Consider the following 25,068-nt stretch of genomic DNA (forward strand, 5'->3'; position numbering starts at 1 on the left):
TGAACCCGGCCAGGTGGTCGAAGTCTCAGTAGGGGTGCATTTCGTGAACAGTGACCACAATTCCGTACGTTTTACGGTACTTGTGGATAAAGATAAGAGTAGTCCACTGCTCCCTCTCTTTCCCCACCTCTCCATCCCACTTTACCCCTCCCTCTCACTTTGTCCCCTTCTCTCTGCCCCTCTCTTTGCCATTCCCCTTTCCCCCCTCCCTCTATCTCCCACTTGCCACCCTCCATCTCCCACTTTCCCCGTCCTCCCTCCCTCTTTCCCCCGTCCCCCCTTCTCTCTCTCTCCTTCCCCGTCCTTTGTTCTTCCCCTCCACGTTCGCCTCTTTCCCCCTCCCCCCCTCCCACATTCTCTCTCCCCCCTCCCTTCCCTCCCTCTCTCCCCCTCCCTCCTCTCTCTTATCCCCCCTCCCCTCTCCCTCTCTCTCTTTCTCATCCCTCCCTCCCTCCCCCTCACATCCCTCCCTCTCTCTACCCCCACTCCCTCCCTCTCTCTACCCCCCCTCACTCCCTCCCTCTCTACCCCCCTCACTCCCCCCTCTCTCTCACTCTTCCCCCCTCCCTCCCTTTCTCACCCCTCCCTCCCTCTCTATACCCCCCATCCCTCCCTCTCCCCCTCCCTCCCTCTCCCTACCCCTCTCCCTCCCCTCTTACCCCCTCCCCTCCTTTCCTCTATCCCCTCTCCCTCTCCACCCTCCCTCCCTCTTTCTCTCTCTCCCCCCCTCCCTCTCTCTCTCTCCCCCCCTCCCTCTTCCACCTCTCTCTCTTTCCCCCTCCCTCTCTCTCCCCCCTACCTCTTCCCACCTCTCTCTCTTCCCCCCTCCCTCTCTCTCTCTCTCTTCCCCCCCTCCCTCTCTCTCTCTCTCTCTCTTCCCCCCCCTCTCTCTCTCTCTCTCTCTTCCCCCCCCCCTCTCTCTCTCTCTCTCTCTCTCTTCCCCCCCTCCCTCTCTCTCTCTTCCCCCCCTCCCTCTCTCTCTCTCTCTTCCCCCCCTCCCTCTCTCTCTCTCTTCCCCCCCTCCCTCTCTCTCGCTCTTCCCCCTCCCTCTCTCTCGCTCTTCCCCCCTCCCTCTCTCTCGCTCTTCCCCCCCTCCCTCTCTCTCGCTCTTCCCCCCTCCCTCTCTCTCTCTTCCCCCTCCCTCTCTCTCTTACCCCCTCCCTCTCTCTCTTCCCCCCTCACCCTCTTTCTCTCTATCCCCCCTCCCTCTCTCACTGTCCCCCCTCCCTCCCTCTTTCTCTCTATCCCCCCTCCCTCTCTCTCCCACCCCTCCCTCCCACTCTCTCACCCCTCCCTTCCCCTCTTCCCCCACTCCCTCCCTCTCTTCCCCCCTCCCCCCTCCCTCTCCCCTGCCGTCTCTCCTCTCCCCCCTCCCTCCCCCTCTCTGCCCTCCCACCTCCTCCTCTCTCTGCCCCCTCCCCCCTCTGCCCACCCTCCTCCTCTCTCTGCCCCCCCTCTCTCTGCTTCCCCTCCCCCTCCTCTCTCTCCCCCCCCCTCCCCCTGCCCCCCCTCCTCTCTCTGCCCTCCCCTCCTCCTCTCTCTGCCCTCCCCCCCCTCCTCCTCTCTCTGCCCTCCCCTCCTCCTCTCTCTGCCCCCCCCCTCCTCCTCTCTCTGCCTCCCCCCCTCCCCTCCTCCTCTCTCTGCCCTCCCCCCCTCCTCTCTCTGCCATCTCCTCCTCTTCCTCTCTCTGCCCTCCCCACCTCCTCTCTCTGCCCTCCCCCCCTCCTCTGCCCTCCCCCCCCTCTCTCTGCCCTCCCCCCCCCTCTCTCTGCCCTCCCCCCCCTCCTCCTCTCTCTGCCCTTCCCCCCCCTCCTCCTTCTGCCCTCCCCCACCCCTCCTCCTCTCTCTGCCCTCCCCCCCCCTCCTCCTCTCTCTGCCCTTCCCCCCCCTCCTCCTTCTGCCCTCCCCCACCCCTCCTCCTCTCTCTGCCCTCCCCCCCTCCTCTCTCTGCCCTCTCCCTCCCCCCTCCTCCTCCCTCCCCCCTCCTCCTCTCTCTGCCCTCCCCCCTCCCCTCCCTCCTCTCTCTGCCTCCCCCCTCCCTCCCCCTCTCTCTGCCCTCCCCCCTCCTCTCTCTGCCCTCCCCCCCTCCTCTCTCTGCCTCCCCCCCCTTCCTCTCTCTGCCCTCTCCCCCCCTCCTCTCTCTGCCCTCTCCCCCCCCTCCTCTCTCTGCCCTCTCCCCCCTCCTCTCTCTGCCCTCTCCCCCCTCCTCTCTGCCTCTCCCCCCCCTCCTCTCTCTGCCCTCTCCCCCCCCTCCTCTCTCTGCCCCCCCCCCTCCTCTCTCTGCCCTCCCCCACCCTCCTCTCTCTGCCCTCCCCCACCCCTCCTCCTCCTCTCTCTGCCTCCCCCACCCCTCCTCCTCTCTCTGCCCTCCCCCCACCCCTCCTCTCTCTGCCCTCCCCCACCCCTCCTCCTCTCTCTGCCCTCCCCCCCTCTCTGCCCTCATCCCTCCCCCCTCCTCTCTCTGCCCTCCCCCCTCCCCTCTCTGCCCTCCCCCTTCCCTCCCCTCCTCCTCTCTCTGCCCTCCCCCCTCTCTCTGCCCTCCCCCCCCTCCTCTCTCTGCCTCCCCCCCCCCTCTCTCTGCCCTCCCCCCCCTCCTCTCTCTGCCCTCTCCCCCCCTGCCTCCTCTCTCTGCCCTCTCCCCCCCTCCTCCTCTCTCTGCCCTCTCCCCCCCCTCCTCCTCTCTCTGCCTCTCCCCCCCCCTCCTCCTCTCTCTGCCTCTCCCCCCCCCTCCTCCTCTCTCTGCCCTCTCCCCCCCCCTCCTCCTCTCTCTGCCCTCTCCCCCCCCTCCTCCTCTCTCTGCCCTCTCCCCCCCCTCCTCCTCTCTCTGCCCTCTCCCCCCCCCTCCTCCTCTCTCTGCCCTCTCCCCCCCCCTCCTCCTCTCTCTGCCCTCTCCCCCCCCCTCCTCCTCTCTCTGCCCTCTCCCCCCCCCTCCTCCTCTCTCTGCCTCTCCCCCCCCCCTCCTCCTCTCTCTGCCCTCTCCCCCCCCTCCTCCTCTCTCTGCCCTCTCCCCCCCTCCTCCTCTCTGCCCTCTCCCCACCCTCCTCTCTCTGCCCTCTCCCCCCCCCTCCTCTCTCTGCCCTCTCCCCCCCCTCTCCCCCCCCCTCTCCGCCTCTCCCCCCCCTCTCTGCCTCTCCCCCCCTCCTCCTCTCTCTCTGCCCTTTCCCCCCCTCCTCCTCTCTCTCTGCCCTCTCCCCCCCCTCCTCCTCTCTCTCTGCCCTCTCCCCCCCCTCCTCCTCTCTCTCTGCCCTCTCCCCCCCCTCCTCCTCTCTCTCTGCCCTCTCCCCCCCCTCCTCCTCTCTCTCTGTCCTCTCCCCCCCCTCCTCCTCTCTCTCTGCCCTCTCCCCCCCCTCCTCCTCTCTCTTTGCCCTCTCCCCCCCTCCTCCTCCTCCTCTCTCTGCCCTCTTCCCCCCTCCCCTCTTCCCCTCCTCCTCTCTCTGCCCTCCACCCCCCTCCTCTCTCTGCCCTCCACCCCCCTCCTCTCTCTGCCCTCCACCCCCCTCCTCTCTCTGCCCTCCACCCCCCTCCTCTCTCTGCCCTCCACCCCCCTCCTCTCTCTGCCCTCCTCCCCTCTCTGCCCTCCAACCCCCCCTCCTCTCTCTGCCCTCCACCCCCCCTCCTCTCTCTGCCCTCCACCCCCCTCCTCTCTCTGCCCTCCACCCCCCTCCTCTCTCTGCCCTCCACCCCCCTCCTCTCTCTGCCCTCTCCCCCCCTCCTCCTCTCTCTTTGCCCCTCTCCCCCCCTCCTCCTCCTCCTCTCTCTGCCTCTTCCCCCCCTCCCCTCTTCCCCCCCTCCCCTCTCTGCCCTCTTCCCCTCCTCCTCTCTCTGCCCTCCACCCCCCTCCTCTCTCTGCGCCCTCCCCCCCATCTCTCTGCGCCCTCCCCCCCCTCTCTCTGCGCCCTCCCCCCCCTCTCTCTGCGCCCTCTCCCCCCCCTCCTCCTCCTCCTCTCTCTGCCCTCTTCCCCCCCTCCCCTCTCTGCCCTCCACCCCCCTCCTCTCTCTGCCCTCCACCCCCCTCCTCCTCCTCCTCCTCTCTCTGCCCTCTTCCCCCCTCCCCTCTCTGCCCTCCACCCCCCTCCTCTCTCTGCCCTCCCCCCCCTCCTCTCTCTGCCCTCCACTCTCTGCCCTCCTCCCCCCCTGCCCTCCTCCCCCCCTCCTCTCTCTGCCCTCCACCCCCCCTCCTCTCTCTGCCCTCCTCCCCCCCTGCCCTCCTCCCCCCCTCCTCTCTCTGCCCTCCTCCCCCCCCTCCTCTCTCTGCCCTCCTCCCCCCCCTCCTCTCTCTGCCCTCCTCCCCCCCCTCCTCTCTCTGCCCTCCTCCCCCCCTCCTCTCTCTGCCCTCCTCCCCCCCCTCCTCTCTCTGCCCTCCTCCCCCCCCTCCTCTCTCTGCCCTCCTCCCCCCCCCCCTCCTCTCTCTGCCCTCCTCCCCCCCCCTCCTCTCTCTGCCCTCCTCCCCCCCTCCTCTCTCTGCCCTCCTCCCCCCCCTCCTCTCTCTGCCCTCCTCCCCCCCCTCCTCTCTCTGCCCTCCTCCCCCCCCTCCTCTCTCTGCCCTCCACCCCCCTCCTCTCTCTGCCCTCCACCCCCCTCCTCTCTCTGCCCTCCACCCCCCTCCTCTCTCTGCCCTCCTCCCCTCTCTGCCCTCCACCCCCCCTCCTCTCTCTGCCCTCCACCCCCCCTCCTCTCTCTGCCCTCTCCCCCCCTCCTCCTCTCTCTCTGCCCTTTCCCCCCCTCCTCCTCTCTCTCTGCCCTCTCCCCCCCCTCCTCCTCTCTCTCTGCCCTCTCCCCCCCCCTCCTCCTCTCTCTCTGCCCTCTCCCCCCCCTCCTCCTCTCTCTCTGCCCTCTCCCCCCCTCCTCCTCCTCTCTCTGTCCTCTCCCCCCCCTCCTCCTCTCTCTCTGCCTCTCCCCCCCTCCTCCTCTCTCTTTGCCCTCTCCCCCCCTCCTCCTCCTCCTCTCTCTGCCCTCTTCCCCCCTCCCCTCTTCCCCCCTCCCCTCTTCCCCTCCTCCTCTCTCTGCCCTCCACCCCCCTCCTCTCTCTGCCCTCCACCCCCCTCCTCTCTCTGCCCTCCACCCCCCTCCTCCTCTGCCCTCCACCCCCCTCCTCTCTCTGCCCTCCACCCCCCTCCTCTCTCTGCCCTCCTCCCCTCTCTGCCCTCCACCCCCCCTCCTCTCTCTGCCCTCCACCCCCCCTCCTCTCTCTGCCTCCACCCCCCCTCCTCTCTCTGCCCTCCACCCCCCTCCTCTCTCTGCCCTCCACCCCCCTCCTCTCTCTGCCCTCTCCCCCCCTCCTCCTCTCTCTTTGCCCTCTCCCCCCCTCCTCCTCCTCCTCTCTCTGCCCTTCTTCCCCCCCACCCCTCTTCCCCCCCTCCCCTCTCTGCCTCTTCCCCTCCTCCTCTCTCTGCCCTCCACCCCCCTCCTCTCTCTGCGCCTCCCCCCCCTCTCTCTGCGCCTCCCCCCCTCTCTCTGCGCCCTCCCCCCCCTCTCTCTGCGCCCTCTCCCCCCCCTCCTCCTCCTCCTCTCTCTGCCCTCTTCCCCCCTCCCCTCTCTGCCCTCCACCCCCCTCCTCTCTCTGCCCTCCACCCCCCTCCTCCTCCTCCTCCTCCTCTCTCTGCCCTCTTCCCCCCCTCCCCTCTCTGCCCTCCACCCCCCTCCTCTCTCTGCCCTCCCCCCCCTCCTCTCTCTGCCCTCCCCCCCCTCCTCTCTCTGCCCTCCACTCTCTGCCCTCCTCCCCCCTGCCCTCCTCCCCCCCTCCTCTCTCTGCCCTCCACCCCCCCCTCCTCTCTCTGCCCTCCTCCCCCCCTGCCCTCCTCCCCCCTCCTCTCTCTGCCCTCCTCCCCCCCCTCCTCTCTCTGCCCTCCTCCCCCCCCCTCCTCTCTCTGCCCTCCTCCCCCCCCTCCTCTCTCTGCCCTCCTCCCCCCCCTCCTCTCTCTGCCCTCCTCACCCCCTCCTCTCTCTGCCCTCCTCCCCCCCCTCCTCTCTCTGCCCTCCTCCCCCCCCCCTCCTCTCTCTGCCCTCCTCCCCCCCCCTCCTCTCTCTGCCCTCCTCCCCCCCTCCTCTCTCTGCCCTCCTCCCCCCTCCTCTCTCTGCCCTCCTCCCCCCCCTCCTCTCTCTGCCCTCCACCCCCCTCCTCTCTCTGCCCTCCACCCCCCTCCTCTCTCTGCCCTCCACCCCCCCTCCTCTCTCTGCCCTCCTCCCCCCCTGCCCTCCCCCCCCTCCTCTCTCTGCCCTCCTCCCCCCCCTCCTCTCTCTGCCCTCCTCCCCCCCCTCCTCTCTCTGCCCTCCTCCCCCCCCCTCCTCTCTCTGCCCTCCTCCCCCCCCCTCCTCTCTCTGCCCTCCTCCCCCCCCCTCCTCTCTCTGCCCTCCTCCCCCCCCCTCCTCTCTCTGCCCTCCTCCCCCCCCCTCCTCTCTCTGCCCTCCTCCCCCCCCCTCCTCTCTCTGCCCTCCTCCCCCCCCCCTCCTCTCTCTGCCCTCCTCCCCCCCCCCCCCCTCCTCTCTCTGCCCTCCTCCCCCCCCCCCTCCTCTCTCTGCCCTCCTCCCCCCCCCTTCTCCTCTCTCTGCCCTCCTCCCCCCCCCTCCTCTCTCTGCCCTCCTCCCCCCCCTCCTCTCTCTGCCCTCCTCCCCCCCCTCCTCTCTCTGCCCTCCTCCCCCCCCTCCTCTCTCTGCCCTCCTCCCCCCCTCCTCTCTCTGCCCTCCTCCCCCCCCTCTCTCTGCCCTCCTCCCCCCCCTCCTCTCTCTGCCCTCCTGCCCCCCCCCCCCTCCCTCTCTCTGCCCTCCTCCTCCCCCTCCTCTCTCTGCCCTCCTCCTCCCCCTCCCCCTCCTCTCTCTGCCCTCCTCCTCCCCCTCCTCTCTCTGCCCTCCTCCTCCCCCCCCCCTCCTCTCTCTGCCCTCCTCCTCCCCCCCCTCCTCTCTCTGCCCTCCTCCTCCCCCCCCTCCTCTCTCTGCCCTCCTCCTCCCCCCCCTCCTCTCTCTGCCCTCCTCCCCCTCTGCCCTCCTCCTCTCTCTGCCCTCCTCCTCTCTCTGCCCTCTTCCCCCTCTCCCCTCTCTGCTCTCCCTCTCCCCATCTCTCCCTCCCGCCGCTCCGGAAACGCTGCCCCTCGCGCTTCGTCGGTACAAAGCGCCACTTCCGGGAAGCGCTGATCTGAAGATGGCGTCGTTGAAAGTCTGCCAGGAGCCTATTGGTGGTTTCAGTTTCGAAAATTGTAGAAGGTGAGTCCCAATCAGAATTTTACCCTTGCCACTGCTCAGTTATTTCAATATTGTCCAGGTAGATGCCTTTGGACTCAGTTTTATTGAAATATTTCGGTTTTTTGGGCCTTTAGCCATCGTGTTGAGGCGGTGATGACTTAGCACATTGATCTGATGTGGATGACACTTCTTTCTGTATTAAGATATTTTTAACTTTTAAAAATTAACATTTTTTTTAGTTAATTCGTTTTGCTACAATATATTAATGCGATGTAAGCATTCAAAATAATCGAAGTAATATTTTGTATTTAACTTTGTTTTCATGTGTTACGGAATGGAGAGCAAATATGTTATTAATTTCAATTTATTTTTTAGTGGACGCCTTTGTTAACAAATAGTTTTATGTACCTTACGATCTAGTGTCTAAAAAAGTGAACTCAACTAAAAGTATCAAATGTTTCGTGATATTGCTCCTCACATGTAAATCTTTTAAAAATCTCAGCTTTCCTTTAAAAAACCTTTTATTCAAGCGTGAATGGATTACAAAAACTTAAAATAGAAATTAGTTCGTTAATTTCTGTGTAATTACAGTTTATTTTATGGTGATCTAAAGATTCTAGTAAATATTAGGTGTTAAACCATCAAAAGTTGATATTCTTGTCTATAATTGGACATAGTGCCTTAACATTAAACAACTGCAAGAAAAATGTATCTATTCTGGTGTGCCCCTTTTAAAGGATTTTTAAATTTTAGCTGTAGTTTTCATGTGGCTAGATTGGCATAAATAAAAAACAACACTACAGATGCTGCATATCAGAAACAAAAACAAGAATGCTGGAAATTTCAGTAGGTCAGTCAGTATCAGTGGGGAGAACAGATAAATTAACCTGTCATCAGGACTGACTCATTTGATTAATATGCCAAATTAGTTCTGAGATGTGCAGATACCAGAGTTGGTGGTTGAAGCTGAGACCATCTCAACATTTACAAGTAGGAGTGAAAGATATGAAGGAAAGGAGAATAAAACATGGGAGTAGGGCAGGAAAATGGGATTACGACTACTGCTTATATGGAGGATAAGCACCATCACTGACTGGTTGGATCGGAGGCCTGCTTCCATATTGTAATTCCTTGCAGATTGTTTATTTTCTTACAACATAATTTACTGAAAACAATGCCATGAGAGATCCTCGATTTTAAACGTTTAGCATTTTGATTTGAAAATACTCAAACAATTCTTTAAAAAGAATTTCGTTGCTTGCCTCTTTTCTCCTCTTGCTCCTGTGTGGCTCTGCAGCTAATGTATACTCTCCAGTCTGTCACACAGTTGGCTACTATTTACACGTGAGCTTGCACAGTGAGTGTTACCAGGCTGTTTAAATGCTGGATGCCTCACAGCAGAGTCTAATCCAGTTCACGGCCATTGCCTAGAATTCGATCGCTGGATAATGATCAGCACGGGCGGCGCAGTGGTTAGCACCGCAGCCTCACAGCTCCAGCGACCCGGGTTCAATTCTGGGTACTGCCTGTGTGGAGTTTGCAAGTTCTCCCTGTGTCTGCATGGGTTTCCTCCGGGTGCTCCGGTTTCTTCCCACAGCCAAAGACTTGCAGGTTGATAGGTTAATTGGCCATTATAAATTGCCCCTAGTATAGGTAGGTGGTAGGGGAATATAGGGACAGATGAGGATGTGGTAGGAATATGGGATTAGTGTAGGATTAGTATACATGGGTGGTTAATGGTTGGCACAGACTCGGTGGGCCGAAGGGCCTGTTTCAGTGCTGTATCTCTAAATAAAAAATTTTTTTTTTTAAAGTATAAAAAGAAGCAGTAGGAGCCCTGGTTCATTTTTCTCACCTCTGATCCAGGGCAAAGCGGACAATTGTAGTGCTCATTTGTTATCAGCCAACTCAACACAGCACAGGGATTGAATTTGGGATCTTGTATTCCTGGGTGGATAACTGGGGCAGAGAAGGAACCCCTCAACATATTAAAATGATGGATGCCAGCTACTGCTCTGCAGTAATATCCAAATGATTGGTATCATATCTTAAATATTAATAAATCCAATATATTTTTCTTCTTCAACCAGTAAAGCAAGGCTAGATAGTTGGTTAATAGTAGATACTTTTGTCCTGTCCCTTTTATTATTGAGTTGTGTAAGGATTTAAATGTTTACTTGGGTCATGGTAAAATACAGAGTGACAGTACATGCAGCTTTGCAAGTTATACTGTATATCTAGGTACACAAATTGAGGTCCTATGCAGCTGTATGTATTTTCATGCTTAGCTGTAATTAATAATTGGCAAGGTCAAGATTATTCCTCATCAGGAGGCACAAGTGACATGGCCTGGGAACCTTGGGCACCAGATTTGACTCCTGTTGGTGTCTGGTGGCAATTGGATAGGCAACGTAGATCTGTCTATTCTGGCGTCAGGCTTGGGCAGGCTTAAAGTGTAACTTAAACAAACTTCATAGGGTGCAGTTTCACAACTACTTTTGTGTCAGTGTCAAGCAGTACAACATCTAATAAATCCTTCCTTTATTCTGTAGTGAAGAAGTTGTCTTGCATCACACGGGCTTGACTCCATGGTACTTGCATGTAGTGTGTGGAGAAAGTCCAGTTTATTGATTTTAAATATGGTTTCAAGCTGAAATGAATAAATCTTAAGTCTGGTATTTATAACATTTTATGGTTCTTCCTTAATGTGTGCTTTGTTTGTTATAGGAATGCATTTATTGAAGCTGAACTTACTAAGCAAGGTTTCAAAGTTCTTGAAGCAAGAAAAACTGGCACCACTATCGCTGGGATTGTATTCAAGGTATTATATTTTCAATTGCTTGAATCAGCTAATACTAAAATTAAATTACTTTTCAATACCAGACAGGAATCATGAATCTATGAAAAAGATGGCTTTTTGAGCACCACTTTATTTAACTATGCATGTTTGAATGATGTGTTTAATCTTGGCATTACAGAATTGGCTATAAACAAACTGTTTGTATTAAGCTACAACTTTGTATTATCAAAGTGTGCCATTAAAAAAAAATCGAGACTTTAAAATTGCAGAGTTCAGCAGTCGCCCAAAACTATTTGTTGTTTAAAACTAAAAAAGAAAAGTGAGAGTGACTGGTCAGAAATAATTGGGCCATTCTGCTGATTCTAATTTATGCTCCCATTATATTATCTGATCTATGAGATATTTCTGATATATCTAATAAAAATTTTAATGTAAAGATCATATTCATAGCAGTGACTAATATGAAACCATTTGTAACAGTTTTAACAGGAGAAAATGCAATCCATGTTCACCTAGAAATTAAGCTATGTGATATTACAGTATACATAAATATATTAGTATGAAATTGCTGTATACCAGGCACCAGCAGGTTGACACTCTTGTTTCACAGCAAAGTAACTTCATGTTAATGTATTAAGCATTTTTTATACTAATGTTGCACAGCATAATTCTTAAGCTATTGATTTAACCATTTTCATTACTGTCTTTGGAAATTCTAAATGTTTACTTGTCATTAATTTGTTGGGCAAAGAATGCAATTGTGAGATATAGTGCATGTTTAGTTTAGTTTAGTTTAGAGATACAGCACTGAAACAGGCCCTTCGGCCCACCGAGTCTGTGCCAACCATCAACCACCCATTTTATACTAATCCTACACTAATCCCATATCCCTACCACATCCTCACCTGTCCCTATATTCCCCTACCACCTACCTATACTAGGGGCAATTTATAATGGCCAATCAACCTGCAAGTCTTTGGCATGTGGGAGGAAACCGGAGCACCCGGAGGAAACCCATGCAGACACAGGGAGAACTTGCAAACTCCACACAGGCAGTACCCAGAATTGAACCCAGGTTGCTGGAGCTATGAGGCTGCGGTGCTAACCACTGCGCTGGCAGGCTTAAGTGTTTGACACAGAAGTAAGGGCTTAAGATTTCTCACCTGACAGTATGTAATGCTTTACTGATTGCTTAAGAAGAAAATACACAAAGTTCATTCAAAAGGCTGTTTTTAAACCAGGAATTAATTTTTCACTTCAGAAATAATGTCTCCTTTATAAAATACACCTTCTGTGTGCTTAGATGGTAAAGAATGTTTTGATATCAATCAAATTCCATCAGTGCGCTCGTGAAAGACTAATATTGTAGATAGGTTTGTGTAATGTTCCATTTCTTGTATCAAGATGAACCTCTGCATGCTGCAGTTTATTAGCACTGATGATTTAGCCTCAAATTCTTCTAAAAACATTTAGCTGGACATTCAGAGAAGAGTTGTATTTTCTGGCAAATGCTTGGTTCAATTAAAGCAGTTTCATAGCTTTTTGACGGAATTGTACCACTGAGAAAGTCATAACACAAGATTCCTGCACCAGTGTATCTTTTTATTTCCACTGATGAAAAACACCCACCAAATTTAGTTGGCTTTTATGAAGTTTTTGGAGAAACAAATCAGTTAAAATTCAGATTTTGGTATATGTTTTTTTACATACATGGACAGGTTAGATTAAATTAGATCAACGGATCATTGGTTAATTGGGTCAAGTTGATTAACCTTCCAAAATGTTGTTCATTTATAATTACATAAATCTGTAGAAGGAATCAGAAGCCACACTGTTGAGTTTAGTGCAACATTGCGGTTGCTGTTTGCAGAATGGCATTAGCCACTCGCCCAGCATATCCTGATGGTCAGAGAATGGTGCATGTAGTAGGACCTGAAAAAGAAGTAAAAATTTAAATGGTATTCTTTAACTTCAATTCCAATAGTAAATTGAAAGGTTGCTTCTGCATATTTCTTTCATTTTTTTCTTAGAATGATTCATTTAAAGCTAAGTGGGACAGACTTTGAAGGGATGAGACGTAAACTGACCATAGTAAACTTGATTGAACTGGAGATCCAGATAAACCAATTCCTCTGGTGGGGGAATCCAGAACAAGAGGGCATAATAAAATTGGATCCATGCCAGTCAGGAGTGAAATTGGGAAGCATCTCAGCGCACAATGGGTAGTAGAAACTCTACCCCAGGAGATTATGGATACTTAGCTAATTGACGCTTTCAAGACTAACAGTGATAGCTTTTTGTTAGGTGAGGGTATCAAGGGATATGGAACAAAGGTGGGTAAATGCAGTTGATGTGCAGATCAGCCATAATCCAATTGAATGATGAAACAGGGTCAAGGGGCTTTCTAGCTTGCTGCTGTTCCTATAATAACCCTAATTTGGTAAAAATGTGCTTTCAGCTTCTTTAATTGAGACAGTAATGAGAAATTTGTATTTCTTTCTTTAAAAACTTGATCTACGATATAGATGTGATTTTGACAGTTTCCAGTTTTAATCTGTTTCTTCTCCCTCATACCTTAATAGCCTGTAGTCATGATTTTCTTATAATATGTGAAACACTACCAAAGGTTGTGTAAAATGAGTAGAAATACCACTGTTAGCAAACCCTTTTCTGTATTTTCCCCCAGAGTTATGCAGTTAAAATGAACCTGTTGACCTGGCTATCCTTTACCTACCTTTCGGTGCATAATGAATAAACAATACAAACACTGACCTTTTTAGTAAGAATGTATTTCAGCAAAAATACAATGGCCCAGAATTTCCATGAGACTTGCGCTATTGTAGTGGGATATCTACATCGTAGGGCACATTTTACAGTGCAAAAGTACCAGAAAATTATGGTTCAAGTGACTTATGCCATGTCATAATTCCCTCGGACATTTGTGCCGTTCTGTCATTTCCCTTGGCTGAAACAGTGAACACTGAATGATGATCACGAATTTGCTATGAGGCCTACTTTAAAGAATGGTGCTTGTGGATTCATTATGTTTGTTGAAACAACAGTTTTGTGCATTTATAGGAACAATATATTTCAGGAAAACGATTGGTCCCACTGATTCTTCCACTCACTTTGCTCAAAGTCCATTCAAATGGAGAACAGATGAGCTGATGGATGAGGTGGAAGGAAAACTTTTAAGATTTTTGCACTGCTTAACTTTTGCTCAGAATTCTTCACTTTAATATGAGAGATCTCAAGTTATAAGAGCACTGCCACTAAATTCAAATCAGATCTGTTTGGATGAGTCTTTTTTCCTGTCACTTTTTAGTAAAATTTTATTTCCAGGTGATAGAGCTGTTTAAGGCTCCAACAGTTGCATTTTTTGACTTCTACAGTGACATCTGCAATTATTAATAGTGGGGAAACACACTTCTCTGAAATAGGTACAGACCTCTGACACCAAAGTGAATGTAGTGGGGAATGCTGGTCTTCATCTCTCTGCAGATACATCATTGGCTGGACCATTTCTGATTTGTCGCTGTGATCTGTGGCGTATTATCAGTTTTCCAGGAAATTTTTGTGTAAATTTGTCACTGGAGGATCGGGGTGCACAATGGTCTAACTGTGACGTTACCACAATAATATTGCCGGAAACCCCTGACCAGTGAAAACTGTCATAATTTTGCTGCTGGTGTCTGCTTTACTAATAAAGATCTCAGTTGTACGAAATATATAATTTATACAGATTCATGCCAAAAGGCCCATAATTATTTGCAAAACTGTTAAGGTCACTTAAAGACTTGAGTAAACCAGATAGAAGCTTTCTGGTTTCATTTTTAAGAAATACCATCAGGAAAGACTTATTATAAAGTGCACTGTAGCATCTCAAGATCCATAACTTATGAATCGTTTTTATTGTCAGTTGATCTGAGGATCATTAATAAGCTGCCATTTGTGTGGGAAGATAACACAATTTGTTGTTGGAGCATTCTCTTCATGCCAGTCTTGCGCTGGTATAGTTACGAGAAGTTAGAACTGAAAATGTTATTTTTCTACATGCAGATACAAACAAGCCTCAAAAAATGCTGAATATGTTTCATACTTAAAATAAATCAGAAATTTTCTTTGTGGAAAGTAACTTAATTACAGTCAGTGCAAATGATTTCTCTTAGTAAAAGTTTTTTTTGTATGTTCTTAGAATATCCTGTTAGATTCAAGTGCACTCAATTTTCTTTTTATCCTTTCCTTCAGGATGGAGTAATCCTGGGTGCTGATACAAGAGCAACCGAAGGCATGATTGTTGCTGACAAAAATTGCTCCAAGATTCACTACATTGCTCCTAATATTTAGTAAGTAATAGGTATGGTAAATACCATTTAAAAAAAAAAAATTTGATTCATGTGATTGTTCCACTGTTGTGTATACAAAGTTTTCTTTTGGGCCTCCTTATCTCGAGAGACAATGGATACGCGCCTGGAGGTGGTCAGTGGTTTGTGAAGCAGCGCCTGGAGTGGCTATAAAGGCCAATTCTGGAGTGACAGGCTCTTCCACAGGTGCTGCAGAGAAATTTGTTTGTTGGGGCTGTTGCACAGTTGGCTCTCCCCTTGCGCCTCTGTCTTTTTTCCTGCCAACTACTAAGTCTCTTCGACTCGCCACAATTTAGCCCTGTCTTTATGGCTGCCCGCCAGCTCTGGCGAATGCTGGCAACTGACTCCCACGACTTGTGATCAATGTCACACGATTTCATGTCACGTTTGCAGACGTCTTTATAACGGAGACATGGACGGCCGGTGGGTCTGATACCAGTGGCGAGCTCGCTGTACAATGTGTCTTTGGGGATCCTGCCATCTTCCATGCAGCTCACATGGCCAAGCCATCTCAAGCGCCGCTGACTCAGTAGTGTGTATAAGCTGGGGGTGTTGGCCGCTTCAAGGACTTCTGTGTTGGAGATATAGTCCTGCCACCTGATGCCAAGTATTCTCCGAAGGCAGCGAAGATGGAATGAATTGAGACGTCGCTCTTGGCTGGCATACGTTGTCCAGGCCTCGCTGCCGTAGAGCAAGGTACTGAGGACACAGGCCTGATACACTCGGACTTTTGTGTTCCGTGTCAGTGCGCCATTTTCCCACACTCTCTTGGCCAGTCTGGACATAGCAGTGGAAGCCTTACCCATGCGCTTGTTGATTTCTGCATCTAGAGACAGGTTACTGGTGATAGTTGAGCCTAGGTAGGTGAACTCTTGAACCACTTCCAGAGCGTGGTCGCCAATATTGATGGATGGAGTATTTCTGACATCCTGCCCCATGATGTTCGTTTTCTTGAGGCTGATGGTTAGGCCAAATTCATTGAAGGCAGACGCAAACCTGTCGATGAGACTCTGCAGGCATTCTTCAGTGTGAGATGTTAAAGCAGCATCGTCAGCAAAGAGGAGTTCTCTGATGAGGACTTTCCGTACTTTGGACTTCGCTCTTAGACGGGCAAGGTTGAACAACCTGCCCCCTGATCTTGTGTGGAGGAAAATTCCTTCTTCAGAGGATTTGAACGCATGTGAAAGCAGCAGGGAGAAGAAAATCCCAAAAAGTGTGGGTGCGAGAACACAGCCCTGTTTCACACCACTCAGGATAGGAAAGGGCTCTGATGAGGAGCCACCTGAATGAGTAATTGTTGACGGGTTGTTTTTGCAACTGGAGGGCTGTTTGCAGTGGCGTTCCGCAGGGCTCAGTACTGGGTCCTCTGCTTTTTGTGGTATATATTTGCGATTTGGACATAAATGTAGGGGGCATGATCAAGAAGTTTGCAGATGAATCACATGAATCAAAAAAAATTTGATTCATGTGATTGTTCCACTGTTGTGTATACAAAGTACTACACATTTAAAAGCCTAGGTTAAAAAAAAAAATCCCATGGGACCCAGGGAAATGCAGCAAGGTGGATACAAAATTGGCTCAGTGGCAGGAAACAAAGAGTAATTGTTGACGGGTTGTTTTTGCAACTGGAGGGCTGTTTGCAGTGGCGTTCCGCAGGGCTCAGTACTGGGTCCTCTGCTTTTTGTGGTATATATTTGCGATTTGGACATAAATGTAGGGGGCATGATCAAGAAGTTTGCAGATGACTCAAAGATTGACCGTGTGGCAGACAGCGAGGAGGATAGCTGTAGGCTGTAGGAAGATATTGATGGTCTGGTCAGATAGGCAGAAAAGTGGCAAATGGAATTCAACCCAGAGAAATGTGAGGTGATGCATTTGGGGAGGTCAAACCAGGCAAAGGAATATACGATTAATGGGAAAATATACTGAGAATTGTAGAGGAAGTGAGGGACCTTGGAGTGAATGTCCACAGATCCCTGAAGGTAGCAGGACAGGCATATGGGAATCCTTTCCTTTATTAGCCGAGGTATAGAATATAAGAGCAGGGAGGTTATGCTGGAACTCATTGGTTAGGCTGCAACTTGAGTACTGTGTGCAGTTCTGGTCACCTCATTACAGAAATGATGTAATTGCACTCGAGAGGGTACAGAGGAAATTTACGAGGATGGTGCTGGGACTGGAAAAATACAGCAATGAGGAAAGATTGGATAGGCTGGGGTTGTTCTCCTTGGAACAGAGAAGGCTGAGGGGAGATCTGATTGAAATGTACAAAATTTTGAGGGGCCTGGATAGAGTGGAGATGAAGGGCCTATTCACTTTAGCAGAGAAATCAGTGACTAGAGCATAAAGTGATTGGTAGAAAAATTAGAGGGGAGATGAGGAAAGATTTTTTTAACTAGAGGGTGGTGGGGGTCTGGATCTCACTGCCTGAAAGGTAGTTGAGGCAGAAACCCTCAACTCATTTAAAAGAAGTCTGGCTATGCACCTCAGGTGCCATAATCTGCAGGGCTATGGACAAAATGCTGGATGGTGGGATTAGAATGGGTGGATTGTTTTTTGGCTGGCACGGACACGATGGGCCAAGTGGCCTCTTTCTTTGCCTTAAACTTTCTATGATTCTAATCAATAATGTGATGCAAGAATTTAAATTGGTTATCACGCAGACTGCAATCCTCAGAAAACAAATGAGATACTGTTCCCAAATTATAGTATCTTTGCAAACCTTAAAGCCTTACTTAAAATCAAAAGAAAAAATTTAAAATCTAACGTGAAACCAGAAAATGCTGGAAATACATAGCAGGTGAGTCAACTTCTGTAAGGAGGAAACCCAGGTTGTGATGTTTTGAATGCGTAATCTTTCTCAGTTCTGATGAAGCATCACGAACCTGAAGCGTCATAGCTTAATTTTCTTTTTCCAAATGCTGACCCGCCTGATGTGTTTTTCCAGCTATTTCTCATGGTTAGTTTTCAGAACATAGGACATTACAGTGGAAATAAAATAAAGTCAGAATGTATGACTTAGAATGGAACTGAATTATATTTGTAAGTATTAGTGAGTTCAATTATCCGCCAGCCTCTAACTCTGCTTCACTTAGTCTTGACACCGTGGGCTGCATTTTATGCTCCTGTTGAAGGCAAGATTGGGGGGTTGGGGTGCAAGAGAATTCCTGTGGAGCTGTCTGCCACAGAACCTGGCACCATAATGCTAGTTTACGATTTTGTCAGAGGTGGCGAGGTACCGTGGCAGCACTGCTGCCCCGACATGAAGACCTCATCATTTCAATGTTTTATGTACATTTGAATGTTGTTCACTGCGCGATTCAACAGGGCATTCTCAATTTTTTGTTTGACGTGTCACGCTCGCGTGCCTTCAGTTTTGCGTCTTTAAAAAGCTGGCCCACCAAGGCAAGAGTCCTCGGTGCCTTGAGAGGGAATGTAACTTCACTGGAGTTATGTAGGGGAAGTGGGGTTTGCAATGGACATTGCCACTATGTTGACTTTGCAAAGGTATTGTTTGTCAAGGTGTTGGCAGACACTGCAAGTGCATTGCATTTGAGGCGGTGATGGGGGTGGGGTGTGGTGAACTCTGCAAGGGATTTGTGTTTGAAGGTGGGGAACTCTGAGAATATATCGGCTTTGTTTGTTGGGAGGGGAGACATTACAGGGTAGTTTAAATGGTGTTGGCATGGTGATGATGGCTCACACTTACTAAAATGTTGTCGGGTCAACATTAACTCATACTATAAAGCTACTGCAGGCATCCTGCAGAACCACATTTACAGGCTTCTTTACCCAAACAGGTTTATTTTAGCTTTTGAAGGAAGCCAAAGGTCCCAGGAGAATAGAGATGGGTCTGGTTCACCTTTTTTTTTCCTGGATCCCCTTGTCATGTTGAGGCATCTCTGACAGAGGTGGGCCCAAGAGGCAGCTGCAAATTGAGAAGAAACTCCTAAACGTGAGCAGCAGCAGCCACCAAGGCAAAGAAGAGCATAAATATGCCAGTGAGTCCACAGGACTCGATTAACATACCTGCAGATGTCGGAGCGAAACTACCAGAGAGGCCGTCGCAGACATCTGCGGACTCCTTAATGACAAATTGCAACCAATGGTTTTGGTGCTCTCCCTATACCTGTGACCCTAAACGTTTATGCATTGGGATCATTCCAGGGATGCACCAGGGACATGTGTGGGGTCTGTCAAGCCGCAGCACACTGCTGCATCAAGGAAGTGACCAATGCTTTGTTCTGGAGGGCCGGCGACTATACGCTGCTGGACGGACCTCAAGAGTCAGGCCGAGAGGGCCATTGGATTTGGTGCTATTGCGGGATTCCCACAGGTCCAAGGTGTAACTGATTGCATGCATGCGGCCATCAAGGCTCCCAAAGACCATCCAGCTGCCTTCGTCAACAGGAAAGGGGTCCAGTCAATCAACGTGTAACTGGTATGCGACCACAGAAAGCGCTTCTTACAAGTGTGTGCCTGCTTCCCGGGAAGCTGCCATGACTCATACGTACTTCGCCAGCCCCAGGTGCCACAGCTGTTCACTGCCCTGCTCACATTCAAGGGTGGATTCTTGGGGATAAGGGCTATCCTTTGAAGACATGGCTTATGATACCAGTAAGGAACCCCAGCAATGATGCAGAGGGGTGTTACAAATGTTCCATGGCTCCACCTTGTGACAATCGAGCAGGCCATTGGTCTGCAGAAGATGAGGTTGTGATTCCTCAATAGATCTGGTGGAGCCCTTCGGTACACCCTGGAGAGGGCTGCACGTATCGTAGTGATGTACTGCGTGCTACATAATATTGCACTACAGAGGGGGAAGCCTTGCAAGACGAGGACATGTGAGATCCTCAGACATGCTCCGACAAAGAAGCACAGAGGACAGACGTGACAGAGCAAGGTGATGGAGGCTAGACATGGTGAGCAATGCACAAGGAAGGCAAGACAGCACCTTCTAATCGTGCATTTTCAAAATCGCTGAAATCAAATAAATATGAATGTTCAAAAAAACTCACCATCATTTGGTTTCACATCTCCTGCCTCCGTACTATCTGTCTCTCCGGAATGAAGAGCACCAATAAAGTGAGCCACTGCCCATGTGACATCATTCGTACAATGAAACATCTTGCTCATTGCCGTGAGTGACCACATTGGCAATGCTGTAAGGCCTACGATGGGATTCCAGGAGTCACAATCACGCCTTGGTGGAATGTGCTTTTCAAACAATAAGGGCTGATGATTGGCACTAAATAACATTTAATTAAAGTTAACATGACATATCTATGTCACCCATGAATGCTTGTGTGTTTAGGTTTTTTTAAATACATTTGCGGATGCTCCTGCACAGTGTAAACCCTGAGCTAGCAGCTGGACTGGAGGCAGGCTGCTGATCAGGATGTCCCTTGGTCTGGGATGACTTTGGTGGTTGTCCTGTGGATGCCTGAGGCCTGGAGGGCCCTGGCTACCTGCAGGCTTCCTGCACTGATGTAGGACTGCCCTTGGGCTTCACGGCTGCTAGAGCTGGACTCACTGGTGGAGGGGCAGGGGAACCAATCTCTATGCTCTACGCTCAACGCCCTGAGGGGAGACCCCAGATGTGGAGTGCATTCTCTCCTCATCCCACTCGAGGCTCGTTGGATCCTCCCTGCTCACGAGTGAAGGACTAGGAGTGGGAAAACTCTCCAGGCTCCTGGTCCTTCTCTCGCCTTGCCACTGCTGTTCTGAACTGATGACCAAGGCGAGGGATTGCTGGTCATGGTGCACCTGTGGTATGGCTCTCCATAAGGTTTGCCAACCTCTCGATGAAGCCATGTGCTCATATTCCTGTGAAATGGCTGCTGTCAACATGGATGGACTCTTCCACCATCCACTCAAGGTTACGCATCGTCTCTGGCATCTCTGCCAGATGTTGCCTTATCTCTCCCTGTAACTTCAGCATGCCCTGTGCTGTTGACACCAGAGGCTCATCATCAGTCTGGAGCTCTGCATGGGCCTGTCCACCCACAGTCCTCCGACTGTCAGAGGTGTCAGGCAAGCCCCCCACCTGCCAAGACTGATGCACACATTATGTCGCCACATGAACATTAAAACTTAAAATTGTGACTGTGAAGAAAAGAGGGTCTATCACAAGGAATTGAGAGGCCCCTGACTGGAAAGACATTTGCATGCTAGCAGACAGTGTTGGAACAAGGCACCCAGTCCTTGCTTCTCCAATACAGACCAGTTTAGTCACATGACTGGCTGTCTGTTGGTTTTTTGAATTTGAACTGGCCACGGAATTTTAAACTCAGAAGGCTGTTTGCTCCTGGACTGGAAAAGACCTCACTCCTGTCTGCTCCCATCTCATTCTCAGCAGCTTCGGAAACCACTGAAGACACGTAAACTCAGAGAAAAGTCTGCTACATGAACAAGGTTTAAGAAGAATACTGGGCCCCAACAAAAAGAGCTGTCTACAATCAAAGACTCTACGGCGAGCTCGAAGCACAGTTTTTAAAAAAAAAAAACCCTCTCAGAGACTGCCTCAAACCTTTTTATTTTTCTTCTCTTTTCTGTCCTTATTTGCACATGTGTATCGCGTGGGCACATTGTATATCCGTAGGCGTTAACTGAATTAGAGTTTAAGTTTTAATAAATTTCACTTTTCTTCTTTAAGCCTAAGAAAGCCAGTTTATGCTCATTTCCTTGCCTTATAATTGGAAAGTGGTGAGCAAGGATTCACCAAGGGGAAGCTCAAAACAGTCTGTTTAAAAATTAAACTCTGTTACAATGAGGCTAGGTGAAGACTCCTAGATACCTTTCTCATCTGGTCGTAACAGAGGCCTCAGTTGTCTCAGCCTTAGCCAGCTGCTTGGGCAGTTGGGTGGTATTTTCACCAGCTTGTGACCCTGATTCTAAAGCCAAGCAGTTACTCACCGAGGTGAAATTATTTGTGCTGGTGGAAGGTGCAGGAGAGTCATGAGACAGTGCATCCTCTAAGCGCTCTTTGTTCTCAGAGGTTGTCGTGACTCTCTCGCTGTCTTCATTCACTTGTGAGCGGTACCTTGCAAGATAAAATGTAAATAGCAAACATTTAGGGGTTAGGGTATACATTTCCCAATAATGACAGCATGGTGTAGCTTATTCAACATTAATCCTGTTTTAGTCTCTGGCAATAATCACTCTTCAGCTGGGACCCTGAGCTCCACATTTAAGATGGCATGTCCTCTTTGGCTAATACCAGCACCACCTCTTCGTCCTGTGATAAAGGCCACAGGTTGGGCATCCCGCCACAGGTTGGGCATCCCGCCACTGGTCCTGGCCGCCTCCCTCCTTTTGTGGGCCCTCTTCTGAAAGAGCAAGGATGCAGATATTATATATTTCCAAACATCTCTACATAACGCCAATACTAACATGGGCCCCTCATCAACACCTGGGGGATATCTCGTCTCATACTGACTCAACCTGTCATGTGCTGAGGCAGAACAAGGAAGACTGATCTCACACGTGCAGTCAGTCATCTGACATCATTCTTCTGTGACCCTCCTGTCCTTGGAATGGCTCTGGCACTTGTGTGATCTAACATTTGTGGACAAGCAGATCATGACAAGCAATTTTGAAATGTGCCACTTGTCTAGGCTGAGAGCAGGAGGTCATTGACCCTCTTCCTACACCGGACCCAGTTACGACGGGTGACCCCCATAGCTACTGACCACCTGCGACTTCCATCCAGGCATGCTTAGTCAGTTGGGAGGACCTCTTGCCATCGCTGGGGAAAAAGACCTCCCACTTTTCCCTTGCAGCCTGGAGGAGAATCAGCAGGGAGACATCACTGAGCCATGGGGCCACCTTTGATCTGACATGGTTGCCTGGTGTCGTGCTTGTGGATTGAGGAATTTATTTCAAAACAGAGGTACTGCTTTAGTACACTGCTGCTGAATGCTGAGAGAGACTACGTGCAGGGCTGGTAGCCTTTTAAGTATGGTACCAGCACCTGCTCCAATATCAGGTGATGCTGTGAATGGCGTCTCCACTGCCACCCCTGCCACCTGATTTGGGGGGGGAGGGCTGTCCTCATTATGCTAAATGGCTGCCCACCGCGTAATTATAGCGGCACGGCCGCTGATGTCACAGGCGGGACCGCCACCATTTTGCGCACTGCCGCCACTCCCAGCGGTGGGATAATAAAATTCAACCCTTTTGTGTGCAACTTCATGGGAGATAGGCTGGTCGTGCTCTCATCTCTGAATCAGAAGGCTGTGGGTCCAAGTCTCAGTCCAGGGATTTGAGGACATAATCCAGCCTGATAACTTCAGTAGAGTTGTACCATTGGAATTGCTGCCTTTTAGATGAGATGTTAAACCGAGGCCGTATCTGTCCTCAGGTGGGAGTAAAAGACCCCATGGCACTTCGAAGACTAGGGGAGTTCTCCTCTATGTCCTGGTCAATATTTATCCTGCAGTTAATGCTACTGAAACAGATTATCTTGCTTTAGTTATGGGATCTTCCTGTGTGCAAATTAGCTGTTGTGTTTCTTATATTACAACAGTGACTATGGACAGAATTTTATGCCACCCTAACGAACTGGGTGGTGACTGCGGTGGCGTAACATGGAGTGGGAGGCACTGGGGCACCTTCCCGACCTGCACCTGCCTCCGCCACCACTTTACGCAGGGCAGTGGCAGAGAAAAATGGCCCACCCACCCCAGGCCAATCAAGGCCCTTAAGTGGCCACTTAACTGTCACTTGAGGGCCTTTGCCCACCTCCACGTGGATTTTGCATGTGGCAAGCGGGCGTCCTGGATAAGCTGGGATAAGCTGCCTAACGAAGCCAGGCAGCTCACGAACATCACGGGGGGGGGGGTGCCCTCATTTTTGCGCACCCTGTGCCCAATGGAGGACCACCTCCACTACCCCAACCACCCTCAACACCCAACACGCCCCCTCCCCCAGTCGACCACCCTTGCCTCGCCAGGGCCCGGCCAATCACACCCGGCGAGGCAATCAAAACTTACCGGCTTTCCCGGCTCCCAGGCATCTTCTCTTCATGCTGGGACTAAGAGCTGCCGGCCCACTGATTGGCTGGCAGCTGTATTCGGCGGGACATCCTACTTCAAGTGGGTGGAAGTCCCGCCTCACACCAATTGAAGCCTGGGGACCCGCAAAATACAGGTCGGATCCTCAGGCGAGACGGAAGCGGGTGCGCCACCGACTTTTCAGTTGGTGGCCGGCTCCCATCTGCCTACCGTAAAATTTCAGCCTACATTTCAAAAGTATGCCCTGAGGTTGTGAAAATTGCTAATTAAATGCAAGTTCTTTCTTTTCTGTCTTGCTGTCTTTTACATGTCTTCTCTACTAGGTGGTTTTGTGTAGTGAGTTTTTGAAATCTTCCTCACCACTGGCACCAGCTGCTATATAAAAAACATTAACATCAACTGACTGGGCAATTCCACAAGCAATTACTAGCGACTCTTAAAATCATAGAATTCTCAAATGAAGTAAAATTATAACTGGCTGAGATTTCTCTAATCCCCTTTAGTTGTTGTGGCGCTGGTACTGCTGCAGACACAGAGATGACTACTCAGCTGATCTCATCCAATCTGGAGCTACATGCTTTATCCACTGGACGCCTTGCACGTGTAGCTACTGCAAATCGTATGCTGAAGCAAATGCTTTTCAGGTAAATAAACCTTAGTGCAATTACAATTAATGTTTAAACTTCCCAATTTTATCCGAACTTCGAATTCAGAATTCTGACTAGCTGAGGGTTTCAGTATTTCCATTGAGATTTATGCTGCATTCACCTTTATAGTATGTTGCTAATTGACATCTCGACTTCAGCAGCAATGTGATAAGTATGTGCACTGCTTCCTCTGGAGGCCCCAACACCTCATTAGCGATGGTTTTCATGGTACTTATAGAGAAGTATAGGCTACTGTGGCAGCAATACAGATGTTGCTGCTGGCAGGGCAGTGGCCAGTAGGACTAGGGTCTTTGACTGCACGTGTAGGTCAAGATGTGATTTTGTGATCATTAGCCTATGTATGTTGTAATCCATGAAATACTGCTGTGGAATCCACTGTGCATTAAAAATGGAATAGTTTACACAGTGGCATCCTGAGGCAATATTGTAGGATTGTTTCTTGATGGTATTCATCAATACAAAGATGCTACTAGATAAGAATGGTTTTGGAATTATGTCAAAAGTATGAACTTTTACAAGAATATCTACAACTTTGCTTTTCTGTATTTGCTCCAAATAAGCACCTATAACTTTTTTTTAACTGTCAGGTTATATGCTGTGTACTTAATGGGTTATAAATTCATTGTAATGCAAAATGAACGATAGAAAATCAGCAGCCCATTTTACACACAGTCTGATTTTCTTTTCCAGTGAAGTAAATGGAATTTATATCCAAGTTTATACTCCAACCAATTTACATTTATTTCTGGCCGCCGAGACTGGTCATCTCTACTGCTGCCAGGACGGTTTGGTGCAGCTGGCTTTCTTGCATTATGATGGTTATTGGGGGAGAAGGTGGTGAGGGAGCAGACCAGCTGTTGTTCTGCAAAGGGCAATATGCGCCATTCCAGTTGCACCACCGTCATTTCCATGGGGCTGCAGCTCATCATTTGCACTGATGTGCAGGAGAGTGGACTAGAGGAGATCAGCTATGTGATTTGAACCTTTTATTCATGTGATTCACCAGTCTTTCCAAAGTAGAACGGATGTTGGAGCCCAGAAGCTGA

The 25,068-nt window shown here is 50.7% G+C and overlaps 1 protein-coding gene across 1 annotated transcript in view; it reads left to right on the plus strand.

Moving 5' to 3' along the window:
* The first annotated feature begins 7,051 nt into the window (after positions 1-7,051).
* The window catches only part of psmb7 (proteasome 20S subunit beta 7), an 80,044-nt gene continuing 62,027 nt past the window's right edge, over positions 7,052-25,068 (plus strand). Inside the window, exons 1-4 of the mRNA XM_068012516.1 lie at positions 7,052-7,197; positions 9,904-9,997; positions 14,225-14,322; positions 23,858-23,998. Of these exons, the coding sequence (XP_067868617.1) occupies positions 7,136-7,197; positions 9,904-9,997; positions 14,225-14,322; positions 23,858-23,998 (395 nt within the window). The 5' untranslated portion in view covers positions 7,052-7,135. The remainder of the gene's footprint in view (positions 7,198-9,903; positions 9,998-14,224; positions 14,323-23,857; positions 23,999-25,068) is intronic.

This window comes from Heterodontus francisci, chromosome 32 (assembly GCF_036365525.1).
Source record: "Heterodontus francisci isolate sHetFra1 chromosome 32, sHetFra1.hap1, whole genome shotgun sequence".
Lineage (NCBI taxonomy): Eukaryota > Metazoa > Chordata > Chondrichthyes > Heterodontiformes > Heterodontidae > Heterodontus > Heterodontus francisci.